General features: G+C 46.7%; 1 protein-coding gene across 1 annotated transcript; it reads left to right on the top strand.

Annotated features, from left to right (window-relative positions):
* Positions 1–704: 704 nt before the first annotated feature.
* IRF2BP2 (interferon regulatory factor 2 binding protein 2) lies at positions 705–6,796 on the top strand. Its single transcript, XM_035108421.2, has 2 exons — positions 705–2,255; positions 3,094–6,796. The coding sequence occupies exons 1-2, from the start codon at positions 1,223–1,225 to the stop codon at positions 3,798–3,800; spliced, it is 1,740 nt and encodes a 579-aa protein (XP_034964312.2). The 5' UTR covers positions 705–1,222; the 3' UTR covers positions 3,801–6,796.
* Positions 6,797–14,639: the final 7,843 nt, after the last annotated feature.

Genomic DNA, 14,639 nt, shown 5'->3' with positions numbered 1-14,639 from the left:
TTCACAATTACCAGAGATGGTGAATGCAGTGACGTTTACTTCTGAGTAGACATTTCTAGGATTGCAGTGTAAATATGTTTGCGATCTGAGTGTTGAGTTGGAAAAAAATTCCCCTCGGATTTACTTCCCAGTAAATCTGCACAAGGATTTTGAAAAATAAATAAATCCTGATGCAACTGAAGGGAGTGGCTGCTCTCCGAAAGATTCACTCATAATACTCTCACAATATCCCTTCCTGTAGCTCGTGTACTATAATTAAGCCTTTTTACAGGGGGCGGGAGGAGGCAAGGGAAGATCAGGGGTTTGAGCTAAAGGGAGAGCTTTCCAATCTAGAGAATCAGACCCCGAGCGATTTGCCGAAGGTCACACGATGAGAGGCAACGTCGTAGCTCGAATTAGACCAAAGGATCAAATGGTAACCTAGATTTCCAAATGCGGCCATTGCAGTATGCAAAAACCCCTGTTTGAAACAACAAGTAGTGTCATAATAAAGCGAAGCAAAATGTGCACTGGGGGAGGGGGGAGTCCAGCCAACATTACTATCATGGAAGCCTTGCCTAGAAGAAGGCAGGAGAAGAGGAAGGCCCCCAGCTCCCCATTTTGCATCCATTCACATGCGAAAGCCCTGCCGCTCCCTCCTCCTCCCCCCTCCATTCCTCCCGTGTGCTGACTAGAAGAGAGCTGGTTATTCTTGCAGCTCTTGTTGTCTTGGCAGAAGTTCAATGAGCAGCAGGAGGAGGAAGGGGGAGAGCCGAGCACGCAGGCGCTCCTGGGCACTGTCGAAGAATCGAGTCACTGGAGCAGAGCGCACCAGCGGCGGCGGCGGCGGCGGCTTCTGGAGTCCCCGCCCCAATGCGAGTGTCTGGGCGGCCGGCAGCCGGCGGGCAGCGCTGTAGTAGCGAGAGCGCGACGCGGGCAGAGCGAACTGCGCGCTGTACTGGGGGGGTCGGAGAGCGTCTGGTTTGGGCGATGCGTCTCGCCGCGTCCCGGTGAGCAACTGCAGCCTGAGGGGCTAGGAGAGCGTGGCCCGGGAAGAAGCCGGCGGTGCTTTTCGCCCTCACCCAGTCTTGGAGCTGCACTTGTCGACGGCGGGAGGCGGCCATCGGTGCAAGAGGCTGCAGCGGCTGCAGAGCGCAGAGTCTCCCCGGTGGCTCGCAGAGCAGCAGTGGGAAGAGGAGGCAGGGGAGGAGACTCGGGGCGCTCGCTGCCCCTGGACTCGGCCATGTCGTCCGCGGCGGTGGCGGTGGCGGCTGCCTCGCGCAGGCAGTCGTGCTACTTATGCGACCTGCCCCGCATGCCCTGGGCCATGATCTGGGATTTCACCGAGCCCGTCTGCAGGGGCTGCGTCAACTATGAAGGCGCCGACCGGGTGGAGTTCGTCATCGACACGGCTCGGCAGCTCAAGCGGGCGCACAGCTTCCAGGAAGGCCGGGCTCCTCCGCCACCGCACGCCAAGCAGCAGCCGCCGCCGCTCAGCGCCAAGGAGATGCACTCGGCCGCCGTGGCTGCAGCCGAGGCGGCCGCCCGCGCTCAGCCGCAGCCCCACGAGCGCTACTCTCTGGCGCCTGCCGCTTCTTCCGAGCGGCCGCCGCGCCTGGGACCCGAGTACGGAGCGGGCAGCCGACAGGTCAACGGCATCCTGGTGCCCAACGGCTTTTCCAAGCCCGAGGAGCCGCCGGAGCTGAACCGCCAGAGCCCCAACCCGCGGCGGACGCACGCCGTGGCACCCACCCTGGTGCCCCTCATGAACGGAGCTTCCCTCCCCGCCGCCATCAACATTAACAGCCGCGCTGCGGCGGCCGCGGCGGCCTCGTTGGCCGCTATCTCCGGAGCGCCCACCCCGCTGCAGGTGTCGGTCTCGCAAGCGCAGCAGAGCCAGCAGCAGTCCGGGGAAGTGGGGGGGCACAAGCGGCCCGGCTCGGTTTCCTCGTCGTCGTCCAGCAGCGGTGGCGGCAGCGGAGCCAGCGACCTGGAGGGCAAGGACAAGGGGCAGCAGCAGCAGCAGCAGCAGCAGCAGCAGGCGCGGGGCTCGGCGGACAACTTGGAGCAGCTCGGCGTGGAGAGCAAAAGCCGCGCGGCGGCAGCGAGCGCCGAGCAGGAGTGGATGGGCAAGCCCAAGACTGTGCGAGACACCCTGCTGGCCTTGCAGCACGGCGGCCACGCGGTGCCCTACGAGAGCAAGTTCAAGAAGGAGCCCGGCATGGCGGGCGGGAGGCTGCTGGGCTACGACAGCAACGGCGCGGTGGCTAAATCAGGTGAGCTGCGCTGAGGGGGAACTGGGGGGCGCGCGGGGGGGGGGCGGGCGAGCGTGTGCTCTTGGCCTGAGCAGGGGGAGGGGCTGGCGGTGGGTTTCTGGGGGAGAAGGAAGGGAAGCACTCCCCCCCCGTCTCCTCATGGAAAAGACGAGCCAGGGTCGCCATTTCGGCCCAACATCCTGGTGCTGAAACACCAGCGGCGTGTTTGGTGTAACATGGATGAGTCAGGGCGCTTTGCTGACAGACACTGACAGAGGGTTTCCCCTCCCTTGCCCTGGCCGCATTCTTTCGCAAAGGGAGCTGAGGCGCGCAGGGCTGCTACGAGCAACAGCGGACATTTTACTGAGCCAGGCGCCATATGTTCCGCATATGCTCAGAGGCGCTCGCTTTGGGCGTGCAAATAAGGATGCAGAAGTTATCTGGGCTCGGCAGATCCCGCGCGCCCCTCACGACTGCAGCTCGGCTGGGGCATAGATTTCCCTTGAGCCTGAATGGGTTCTGAGCGAGTGGAAGATTACAAAGCTGCAAGCGGCTCTTTTGGCCGGCAGCCAGCGTGGGAGGGTGGTACAGTGTGGGCACATTTGAATGCATGCAGCATGTACTGTAGTGTAAGCGCTGGCACGGCGTGTTCACATGCCGATCCACAGCCCCAGATAAGCTGAATTTACTGGGGGTTTAAGCTGGTTTTATCCGTTCGAATTCAGCGAGCAACTTGGCCCGAATCCCAAGTGCTTGGCGTGAACTGGCTATGTGGCATCGCGACCCCTGCCGATTTGCACACGTTTTCTGTGGCTGTGCTTCTGCGACACTATATCTCCTCTGCTGTTTTGCTCCGTAGGGGCACGGGCTGCGAGGAAGAGAAAGCCTTCTCCAGAGCCGGAAGGTGAAGCCGGACCTCCTAAAATCAATGGCGAGGCGCAGTCATGGCTACCAACCTCGTCAGAAGGGATGAAGATCTCCATGGCAGCTGCGTCCTTCATGTCCCCGCCGCCGCCAACTGCTTCGCCTCATTCCAACCGGACCACGCCACCCGAGGCAGTCCAGAACGGCCAGTCCCCGATGGCGGCGCTCATTTTAGTTGCAGACAATGCTGGGGGGAACCATGCCTCCAAAGATGCCAACCAGGTCCACTCCACCACCAGGAGGAATAGCAGTAGCCCGCCCTCTCCATCCCCTATGAACCAAAGAAGGCCAACCCGGGAGGTGCAGAGTCAAGGGGCAAATGCCGGAGGGATGGAGCCTGTGCACCCCGCCAGCCTCCCAGACTCTTCGCTGGCAGCTAGCGTCCCCCTGTGCTGCACCCTGTGTCACGAGCGCCTGGAAGACACCCACTTTGTGCAGTGCCCCTCTGTCCCATCCCACAAATTTTGCTTCCCTTGCTCCAGACAGAGCATCAAACAGCAAGGAGCTAGTGGGGAGGTCTATTGTCCCAGTGGGGAGAAGTGCCCTCTGGTGGGCTCCAATGTCCCTTGGGCCTTCATGCAGGGCGAGATTGCAACCATTCTTGCAGGAGATGTGAAAGTGAAAAAAGAGAGGGACTCTTGACTTTCCCAGTTTCTCAATGCAACGTCAACCTTAACATAAAACTGCTTGAATTGTATATATCTATAAATACCTATAAATATCTATATATATATTATATATATATATATCTCCAAGACAAGGGAAATGTAGACTTCATAAAACATGGCTGTATAATTTTGATTTCTTTTTTTGAATACATTGTGTTTCTATATTTTTTTTGAAGACGAAAGGTATGTACTTAATGTACTTTTTCCCCTTCTTTTTTTTTGGTTATAGCAATTATTTGTTGTGCTTCCTTGGTGAGTTACTGTTTTCAGTGTAGGCTGTGACTTGCGCTGCTTTTTTTAGAGAGCACTTGGCAAACCAGAAATGCTTCTAGCTGTGTTTGTATGCACTTGTTTTTTCTTCTTCTTCCTCCTCCTCTCCTTTTTTGTTCTTTTTTTAAAATGCCAAATACATCTGACATTGTAAAGAACGCCTTACTGTTGGTGGTTCCTTATTTTTTGCCCTCACTAATTCATGCTGGAGGCATGCAGGTTTTAGAGATAACATGGCATTAAAGGTGTTCATAGGATTAAAGTGGGAATGCCACTCAGTCCAGTCCAAAGACAGGGGAGAAAGCACAAGGGGTTTCATTTGGAAAGTCATTCCCTTGCTGCTATTGCTGCTACTGCTGCAAAAATGGCCAGATTTTTCAAGTAGTTTTGTTTCCATAAGGAGGTTGCCTTCAGAGCATTATGCTAAGTGAGGCGCTGTTGCTTTAGGAATTGGGGAGTTTGTTTTTTTCTTAAAGGCAGAGTTGACCACAGTTCAAGAGGTTGGTTGTAAGATTGCAAAACTGCATTTATTCAATTACGTAATGTTCCTGCAGAATTTTTGTGATAAGTTAGTTTATTGTCTTAACTGTGCATTGGTGCAGACAGAATAGCACTGCCATTTTTTAAAACAAATCCATACCTTTTCAGCACCATTTAACATCACCACTTCTTCCATGTTCATGTGGAAAACTCTGAAGCAGATTTTATTTTTATTTTTTTATTTACTTAATATAGTGCAGGTGGGCTTTGATCTTGCTTATCACTTAAGTATGATAATGTTGTTATTGTTACTATTGCTGACATCATGTTGCCAGGTTGTGGCAGGTAGCACTATGGTAATAACAGCAGCATATGAGGCTTTTACCTGGCTTGCCTATTACGGCAGCATAGAGATTAGTGAAAAATTCTACCTGAAATTTCATAATACTTGTGTTGGAGAGAACTAATTCTCATCTAAATGGAACAGCTTGGGATTTAAATCAACTCCAGTTTCTTGCCTTTTAGACTACTTTCAAGAATTCTTTTGTAAAATTATTATTTTGATCACACTTTTTTTTGCATCAGACAGCAACATTTTTAATCAATAAATCATCAGTTACTAGAAATAGTTAAGCCTTACTGTAGTGATTCTGTGCTGTTTACAGTTGTGTTAGCAACACTGCTGTGCAAGCCCTTGTGCTAAGTGTTTATAATATGTCACATAGACTTGTTTGAAGCAGAAAGATGGTTATACGGTCCCCATCTCTGTGGCAAATAACACTATACATTTTGATGTTGAGAGAATCTGTTCAACTAGGTTTAACAGTTTTTGATGCTGTTGGGTCAGACTGTTCTTATGTGTTAATGTTCAGACTGCTATTGAATGCAGAATAGATTTTGGTAGGCTTCTTTTTTTTTAATGGTCATGACATTTGGAAATCCAAACTGCACATGCACAGTAACTTTTCTTTTTTGAAGCGTTTTAAGTACACCCACTAGCATTGTGTTCCATATTACAGGTCAGTGTAATTTAAATAACAAGATTTGCATGATAAACCAATTCAATGCTCTTTAAAATGATAGAAGTACATATAGTGCAGACTGGTGTCTTATGTAAACACATGTTTAGACAGTTCGAGAGGGAAAAAACGCACATATATACAACTGTAAAGGATTCTTTGGAACCACTATAGTCTGTGGAAATATGTATTTAGGCACTTTATTAAAAATTGGATTTTGAATTGATAGATGGTAACAAGTTCTTAAGAATCTCTTTGACATGATACCTCATGTATTATACCAATTTGTATGGAGAAACTGCATTCTAGGTAAGAGAATATCCATACCAAAATTTTCCTGGAAAGTTCGTTGTGATGTCTTGGCATGTAGTTCAGATTTGAGCTTCTTGACTTGAAGTGGGGATGATAGTAACTTTTTTCTTGCTAAGACTATTCAGGCTTGTCAAGGTATTGAAAGGCATTTGATCTAGATCTCCAACAAAAGCTCTTTTACTACACTTATATCCTGAATAAGTGTCTTCATATATTGTAGCCCAGTAATATCACTGTATGTTCTTTAAAGTAGTTTAAATAGTGGGAAAGTTTAGGCCTTGTCATACCACATGATGACAGCTGGAACACATTTCAAAGCTCTCCACCTGTTCAGTCAACTCCTTCCAAACCTGTTAAGGTGACCGGTTCTAACATGCATTATAAATTCATAATACAGAAACGTCATAAACTAGTACATGATTTTTTGATCAATTGGGCCTATTGTAATTTTAGTTTGTTTCCTGACAAGTTTATGACATCACCACAGTGGATCACATTATATTTACTATATGTTTTCTTGGCTACAACGTTTTTTTAAAGTGCTTTAGCTGCAACAGTACTACCATTAATCTCTGATAATAATGCAAACCTTGATTCCATTGCAGCTAGTGTGAACTGAGTCATTAATTCCAATGGAGTCAGGCTTTGCACCCTTACTTTTTTGAAGTTTTTAATGGTGATAATTTGTATAGCAATAAAGCAAAATGTTGTTTTAATGAAGAGTGTGATTGTCAAAATCTCACCTTCATTTACACTTTTAAGTTACTTTTATTGAAATATCACCTGCACTATGCTTTCATTGTTTATAGTTACTAAACTAACACATTACTATTTTTTCCTATTATTTTTTATCTTTTGCATTGAATAAAATGAAACTAGGAGCTTTAAACACTTTCTGCGAGTTTTTGTTACCCTTTTCATTTTTTTAAAAAATACTGCAGCTACTGAGGTGCATAGTAGCCAAATCAACTGGATTTTTAAGAGACTGCCCTCTTTTGCTAGACATAAAAACAGAACCTAGGCTAAGAGCAGTACAGCAGAGCAACTGTAAGTGTACTATTTTTTTTTCAGGAGGGCTGACCATCCTCCTGACATAAAAGTAGAAAGAAGCTCTGTAATTGTACGGTGGTCTATGAAGCCTTGAGCTATGTACCTTGGGAAATCAGGAAATTAGGAAGAGGTTTATTTGGGAGGGTTCTCCCAATGGCTTTTTATGGTAACAGGATCCTGGGAAATTTTCCTCTGTGCTAGGGCCAAAGCCTTCTCACCTTACTACCAAGAAGAACAGACACAGTGTTCTGCTGACATGAGAGAGTCATTGAGGGCAGGTGATTTCACTGTCTACCTTGCAGCTTTGCAAAAGGTTCTTTTAGCTGGAGGTGTTAAACCCTAATATAAACAACAAACAAGGCTGGTGGCAAACAACTATCCTATGTATATGCAAGTGGAAGAATCTTTCCTTGAATTCAGTCCAAATAAATAAGTTTAGCATTGAAATGCTGGCTAAATATATATAGCGTTGGGGTACTTGACTTTCACCACAATAATGTGGTGTGGAGAAACATGAACAGATGCAGCCTAGATGCTCCCAGTCAAAACAAGTACCAAGTAGAAAAACTACTATTTGAAACGTTACTGGTTATGCGCAAGATTGGGAAAGGCTAAGGTATGATTATGATATATTATTCTTAGTTTTATAAGAACTGGATATTTTTAAATACAGTATAATTTAATTATTTAAATAGGAATTCTGCATGAGCACCAAATACAATACTCCGCAGAGGTATAAGGGGTTGCAAGTTGCTTAACACTAAAAGTTGCACTGTTAAAGTGGGGAAATGAGTTCAGCTAAAGATAGTTTATACCAGGCATCCCCAAACTGCGGCCCTCCAGATGTTTTGGCCTACAACTCCCATGATCCCTAGCTAACAGGACCAGTGGTCGGGGGAAGATGGGAATTGTAGTCCAAAACATCTGGAGGGCCGAAGTTTGGGGATGCCTGGTTTATACAAATAGCCCAGTCAAAATGTGTTTTTAAGCCAATGACTTCAGTGGGACTAAATTTGTTTTAAAAATTCAAGGGCTCCTGCACTTCAGACTGAGCTGAAAAGTTCCAGTTTACAGTTACAGGATATTCTGTGGCTGATGGTGCATATGCAATGCTATAAATAATTCAATTGTAAAAAGTGATACAGGTATAAGCCTTTTTTAAAAAAACAAAAAACAAAAAACACTAACAAATTGCATTTATGTGGAAAGGATGGCCCATCAATTTCAATGGGATTGTTTCTATGGTGCGACTGCTGTATTTAGGACTGCATGCATGGAAAGATTTGAAAAGTAGTTTATTTAAAACTTGCTCCTGCCAAAGACTGCAACTCTAGTCTTTTTTGTTTGTTTTAAAGGCATTAGCAGATGAGAGTTCTAATAAATAGCTAGGAGGCGCATGAAAGCAGTGGGGAGAATTGAATGGCCCATTATTTCCCACTCTTAGTAGACATACCTGTATCTGAGATTACAAAATAAAGGTGGCTGTAAAAGAAACCACTTACCATTGCATATAAAAGTGCCCTTGATTTTTATCAAATCTACTGTTACAGGTTACTGACCAGGCAAGTCAGGTGTTTTTCAAACTCTTCTTGCTAATGGACAAGGTTATTTAGAGATAGAGAAAAAAATCCTGCAGGCAGCTTATAAAATAGTTTTACTTGGTAAAGGGTAATAGGTTTCCCTTCCTAATTATTGAGTGTAGATGTGTAATCATTCAGAAAATGTTCGCTGCATCTGGGCCACACGAAATCCTGAGTCACCCTCATTTGCTTGCCTTTGTTCAAGAACTGCAGATTGAGAGGACACGCCTTTCCTCAGTCATAGACCAAGGTCAGGCTGTACTAACAGATGAATGGAATACATATTTATCCATTTCATTATTCCAGACTGGAGAAGGGACACTTGGACTATTAACTCATTGACTGCCTTTGGTTAAGCTGTTGTCATCAGAAATCCTGATAAAGCATTTGTTTTTATCATGATATTTTTTATCTTGAACAAATTCCTAACCAATAAGTGACACTTTAATATAATGCAACAAGTTGAATGAGTAATGTGTTTTAAAATATATGTATTTCTCCTCGTTTTAATTTAGAAAAATTACCACAATGCTTATATAGTTTTACTGCACTTGGGGGGGGGGGGCATAAATAATCAGTGTCACATTTATAAATACTTTTCTAAGGCTTTCACACAATTTAAAATCCAGTCCTTCACCCACTTAAAGTTCTATCTTATGCACATTTCTGTAGAAGCAAGTCTTTCTGGATTCAGTGATTACTACAGAAACTGGAAATGGTTTGGGACCTGCAGCATGGCACTCCAATCCTGAAAACAATTAGTCAGAAACAAGTCCTCTGTCCAATTGAATTTACAAGCTTATATGGCAGATTTGATAGTGTTGTAGATTACTTCAGGAAGGCATATTCCTACCTCCCCCACCCATGTGGTGATATGTTGATTGGAGTGTAAAGCAAAGTGTATGCTAAGCATATTCTTGGCTTTAACCATTTCAGTTACACATGTTCTGACTGCATATCCAGTTTATCTTAGAATGCCTGGGCTGCAAATTATACATAGAAATACATCCTTTTGAAAATGGAATTTACTTGTGTACATTTAGGACAAGATTGACAACACAGAGAGAATCTGGGCTACCCCAACCACCCAGTCCTAGAAACATTTATGCGGCATCAAGTTCAAATGCCTTCCATTAAAAATACTTCAAGGACTGCAATCGGCTTGTGCCATGGAAAGTTGAGAGTGTGGCATAAAACTGAGGATTTGCCTTGTAATGCTCTTCCTTAAGCACAGTGGTGGGGGAAGCCGTCCTCCTTTAAGGAGATGCAGCTGAAATAAAGACAAGAAACAAGAGGGAAGGTTTCCTAATCCCACAGTGCTGACAATCAGCAATTATGAATTTTGCAGGTTGGGAGATAGTGGAAATAACAGGGTGTAGGGACTCTGCCTAGTAATTCAACAACAACCAGCCACATTTTTTTGTTTTTTGTGTAAAACAGCTCTCCAGGGTCTCAGGCAGGAGATTCGCCCCATTTTCTGCTACTTGACCATTTAACTGGAGCCACAAGACATTGAATCTGGAACTTCTTATAGCAGGAATCCTTTTAATCTCAAGTGCATCATCCCAGTGGCGAGCAGAGCCACAGGCAAAAGCTGTTGAGCCATCCAATTTCACATTTGTACAGCAGGCTAGATTCTACACACTTTCCACACTCCCCTCTGTATCCTTCATCATGACAAGCAAAGAAGCATTATCAGACACCAAAGACATATTCCAGCTGGGCAAAAGCATACAAGGAGGATGGAGAGTAGGGCCAGTAAGGAGTGTGGCCTGGGGAGAGACTTAGAGGGTGACCTCATGTTCTCCACCCCCATTTTATAGGGGGAAATTGAGCTTTTACCACTAAGCTACAGTCTCTTACCCATCTGAGGTTTCTGCCACATTTTCAAAAACAAATAAACAAACAACCTTCCCCCCCTCAAAACAGTTATGGCTATGTATTGGAAATTTTTTAAAGGATCTATGATTACTATTAGTCCCATTATATGGATTAAGATCTGAGGTTGAAAAATTACACAGGTACGAGTCAACAGATGGATCTAAAACAAAAAATACTTGGATTTCTGTTCTAAGTGAAGACAATGGGGTTGATGCCACAATCTTAAACATATTACAAGCCACGCTGAAAATGAATGGAATTTACTTATATCTGGCATGATTAGGACTGGGGTATGGTTTGGTACTTCAGTTTAACTGGGTTGTAGACTGAGGTGCAAGGGCTACTCTGCCTATTACTTGTGTGGGGAAGACCTGTGTTTGGAAAAATGGGTGTGCCATACAGGGGCACAATTGGGGAGCCATGATTGGCTGCCATTCCCTCACACTTTTACGCATCTTAAAAACCTATCCCTTTTAATGTGTGAAGCCCTTAGTTAATGAAAAATAGATATTAAAATCTTGGCAGTTCCAAAAGCCAGAGCTCCAGTCACTGGAAAACATGCTAACATTGCATTAGCATTCCTAGAACTAGCTCCCAGCATCAGAGGTGCTTTTACCGAACTGTAGTCTTGTGGTTTTTAAAGGTTTTTAAACCCTTACTTTGAAAATAAAGAGATTGTGTAGGTTAGTAAATGATTAATTTCCTTAGCAAGCACCTGAGCTGTAATCTAGCCATGTGTTCTCTGTGATTAAGGTTTGTTCAAGGTGCTCACTGTGCCAGACAAAGTCCTAAGTTCAAACAGTAATGTTTACACAACCAAGTTCACCTTCTCCTTACAGGTCTGCCATCCCAAGCATTATTCCACATAGCTGCTGGTTTCCCTCTCTACCCTGCAACCGCAGCACTCTACAATGGGGTAGTTAAATCTGCCTCTACGAAGAACAACCTGCCTCATCGCGAGGTGAAAAAAAACATACGGATTCTATTCTACAAACCAGGCCAAATAGTCTATATGGCTGTATCTGATCAAAATTCTGAAAATAGGTTGCAAACTCAGATTGTGTAGGACTCATCTGACCTGTTTTCTACTTTATGTGCCACAGTGACGTCTGCTGAGTCATCATAGAAGTGTTGAGTTGGAAGTGACACCCAAGGGTCATCTAGTCCAACCCCCTGCAGTGCCCAATGTGGAACTGAAACCCATGCTCTACTGACTGAGCTATCCAGCTCCGCCTCTGATCACTTGCAACTGTTTCAGCATGCAGAGATCAGAACTTGTGGTTTTAATTCTTCAACACCATTTTGATACTTTCTGTCAAGCGCTTTACAAATTTGCTAGATAACAACAACAAGAAGAAGAAGAACTCAGCTAAGGTGGCTGCTTTCTTTCAGAAAGGAGACCTTGCAAGTGTTGCATTACAGGTCAAAAGGCAGTGAATATCCATGTCAGGAAAAGCTGAATTTTATTAGATATCTGCCTGATAAACAGTAACCAGAAAAAAAGTAGCTTAAATCACTGGAAAGCTACCAGTCAGCTTACACAAGCAGATCGATATGCTTCTGCGTGAGGTGCCTGCAGCAATGGGCAAGTGAGACTGCAATTCTGAACACATTGGCTAGGAAGCTTGACTTCCAACAGCTTGACCTCACCCCCCAAAGGCACACTCATCCACTGTTTCCCCAGACAGAGAGATGCCAGCTAGGAGGAAGCCAGTCCAGTGAATGCAGTAGGACTTACTTCTGAGTAACATGCCTGGGATTTGCTGCAATTATGTGCCATATGCCATACAGATGCACGTATAAGGCCTTCTAATTTTGTAAGCCCTGTTGTAGTTACTTGCAAGTTTATGCCTAAGCCTATTCGTTTTCTGAGTTGTGCAACTTTCTTCTTTACATCACATACTGACCTTTTTGTTTCAAAATAAAATGTTTTCCCCCATTTCATTTTTAAAGGGTAGTTCTGGGAATACATTTTTAAGGGGGGGGGGAGCCAAAGCACATAACCTTCAGAAGAGGCCCGGGTACACACCCACTCCAAGCAACTTTTTGTACAAATGTGACAACAACAGGGGGTTGGACTAGATGACTCTCAGTTGGGTTAGAGCAGGCATCCCCAAACTGCGACCCTCCAGATGTTTTGTCCTACAACTCCCACAATCCCTAGCTAAGAGGACCAGTGGTCAGGGATGATGGGAATTGTAGTCCAAAACATCTGGAGGGCCGAAGTTTGGGGATGCCTGGGTTAGAGCGTGGTGCTGATATTGCCAAGGTTGCAGGTTCGATCCCGCTATGGGACAGCTGCATGTTCCTCTTAATAGGCACCCCACCCTCAGAAATCCCGTCGCGGGAACGGGGGTGCGCTGGGCAGAGCCAGCTGAGAATAAAGACCCCGGCATTTCCACTGGGCGTCTAGGGGGTCCCTCATGCAGAGGGGGCAGCTTGGATCTCTATTAAGACTTTCACTCGGATCAGTCCACAGCCACCCCCAAAACGCTGGACCACCTGGAGCAATGTAGCGTGGCCGCAATGCGGACGAGGGAGCCGGGCGGGCAGGCAGAGCTGCCACCCGGAAGCCTCCCTTGGCAGCTCCCATGAGCCCCTCCTGGGCCGGGAAACTGCACCAGCTGCGCCCACTATAATTAGAGTGAATGGCACAGGCGTGGCGGCGGCGGTGGCCCCTCCTCCTCCAAGGCCCCGGCAGGAGAGGAGCTCCCTTGCTCGGCCCCTCGGGCCTGCCGCAGAAGGACCAAGAAAGGAATCATGCCGGCCAGCTCCACTCTTGATCTGGACGGGTCACCTCGTGGTGAACCAAATACGTATAGCAAAGCGGCCCAAGCCGCTCCTGGCAAGCAGCCGCTTTGCAAAAGCGAGAGTCGCGCGGCGTTGCGCAACCCTGGGGAAAGAGCAAAGCCGTGACGTGGCGCGCCGCCACAGGCTAGGCGTGCAAATGGCCAAGGGGTGGATTTGGGGCTTTGGGGTGAGGCGTCAGCAAGGGTTACCCGGGAAGGACTGGTTTGGAGATAGCTACACTAGCAAGCTTGGCCTGGGGAGAAGCATGCAGCTGACGGCGCTGTTAGGAGACTTTGGGAAACTGCCTGGTTCCCAAACTCCCAGCAGCACCACTTGAACATTGCTGAAGGATCACTTAATAATGTTTGTGCCCGTTGTAGCAATCGCAAAGTGCTGTGCTAGACACTGCATGCTTTTTGATTCTATTTTTACAGGCAAGCCACTTGAATGAAGCTCCCAGACCAGAGTTTGGGAACACCTGCCCTAACGTAGAGATTTATTTATAGTTATTCATTTCGGAGCAGGACTGTAAACTGATATTCTCACATGCTTTTGCGCGTCCTGCTCTCTAGAGCAGAGAATAATCCTGGGTGTCATAAACTCCAGATTATGGTTACCAGATTTTTTTCAATGAATACAGGGACACTTTAAAATAAATAAATTAATTACATGCTTTATTATCCCTAATTACACCTATACATCAGCTGTTTTGCTGTCTTGAGAAGTCCGGAGGAGGAGAGAAACCTGGGGGGTAGAGTTGGAAGCAGTGTTTGATAATAAGACTGTGGGATGATCACAGAGTCGCAGATTTGGAAAGGACCTCTGAGGGGCACCTAGGCCAACCCCCTGCAATGGAGGGACATCAATTCAAGCAGCCTCAACTTAAAAGAACAAGGCTTCCCTGCTCCAATTTGACTTCTGCAGTTCCTTGGCCATCAAGGACATGCTCTCATTCACGCTCTCTCTCATGCTCAGCTGCCTGGTTCCGTGCCAGCTCCGCCGCCACTCCAGTTGGCCAAGGGGATCTCACCCCTCCGCGCCTTGCCCAGCAGAGAAACCGTGTACCTTGCGCACCCTCCTGGACAATGGCGTGCCGCCCGCCTGTGACTCCCAAGCCTACCCCCGATCTCCTGCCCCCTTCCCCCTTTGTTTTGAGAATTTCACGGGGTGTGAAAGAAGAGCTTTGCACTTTGCCCAGCAGAGAGAAACCACGTGCCTTGCACAGCTCCTGGGCAACAGACGCCCACCCACAATCTCTCAAAACAAAGGGGGCAGGAGATATGGGGAGGCTCTGGAGTCATGGATGGGTGGCACACTGTTGCCCAGGAGGGTCGCAAGGGTGCCTGGTTTCTCTGCCGGGCAAGGTGCAAAACCCTTCTTTCGCACTCTTCGATCCCCCCACCCACCTCTGCCTCTGCCTGCGCAAAAACT

Source organism: Zootoca vivipara, chromosome 3, assembly GCF_963506605.1.
Source record: "Zootoca vivipara chromosome 3, rZooViv1.1, whole genome shotgun sequence".
In the NCBI taxonomy this organism is placed as follows: domain Eukaryota; kingdom Metazoa; phylum Chordata; class Lepidosauria; order Squamata; family Lacertidae; genus Zootoca; species Zootoca vivipara.
The sequence above is the reverse complement of the archived record's forward strand: the minus strand, read 5'-3'. Positions and strand labels throughout refer to the sequence as shown.

Bases quoted from the DNA above. Each gene is read 5' to 3' on its own strand.
- IRF2BP2 (XM_035108421.2), top strand. From the start codon at position 1,223: ATGTCGTCCGCGGCGGTGGCGGTGGCGGCTGCCTCGCGCAGGCAGTCG. The intron at 2,256-3,093 runs GTGAGCTGCGCT...TTTGCTCCGTAG, and splicing joins CGGCGCGGTGGCTAAATCAG to GGGCACGGGCTGCGAGGAAG.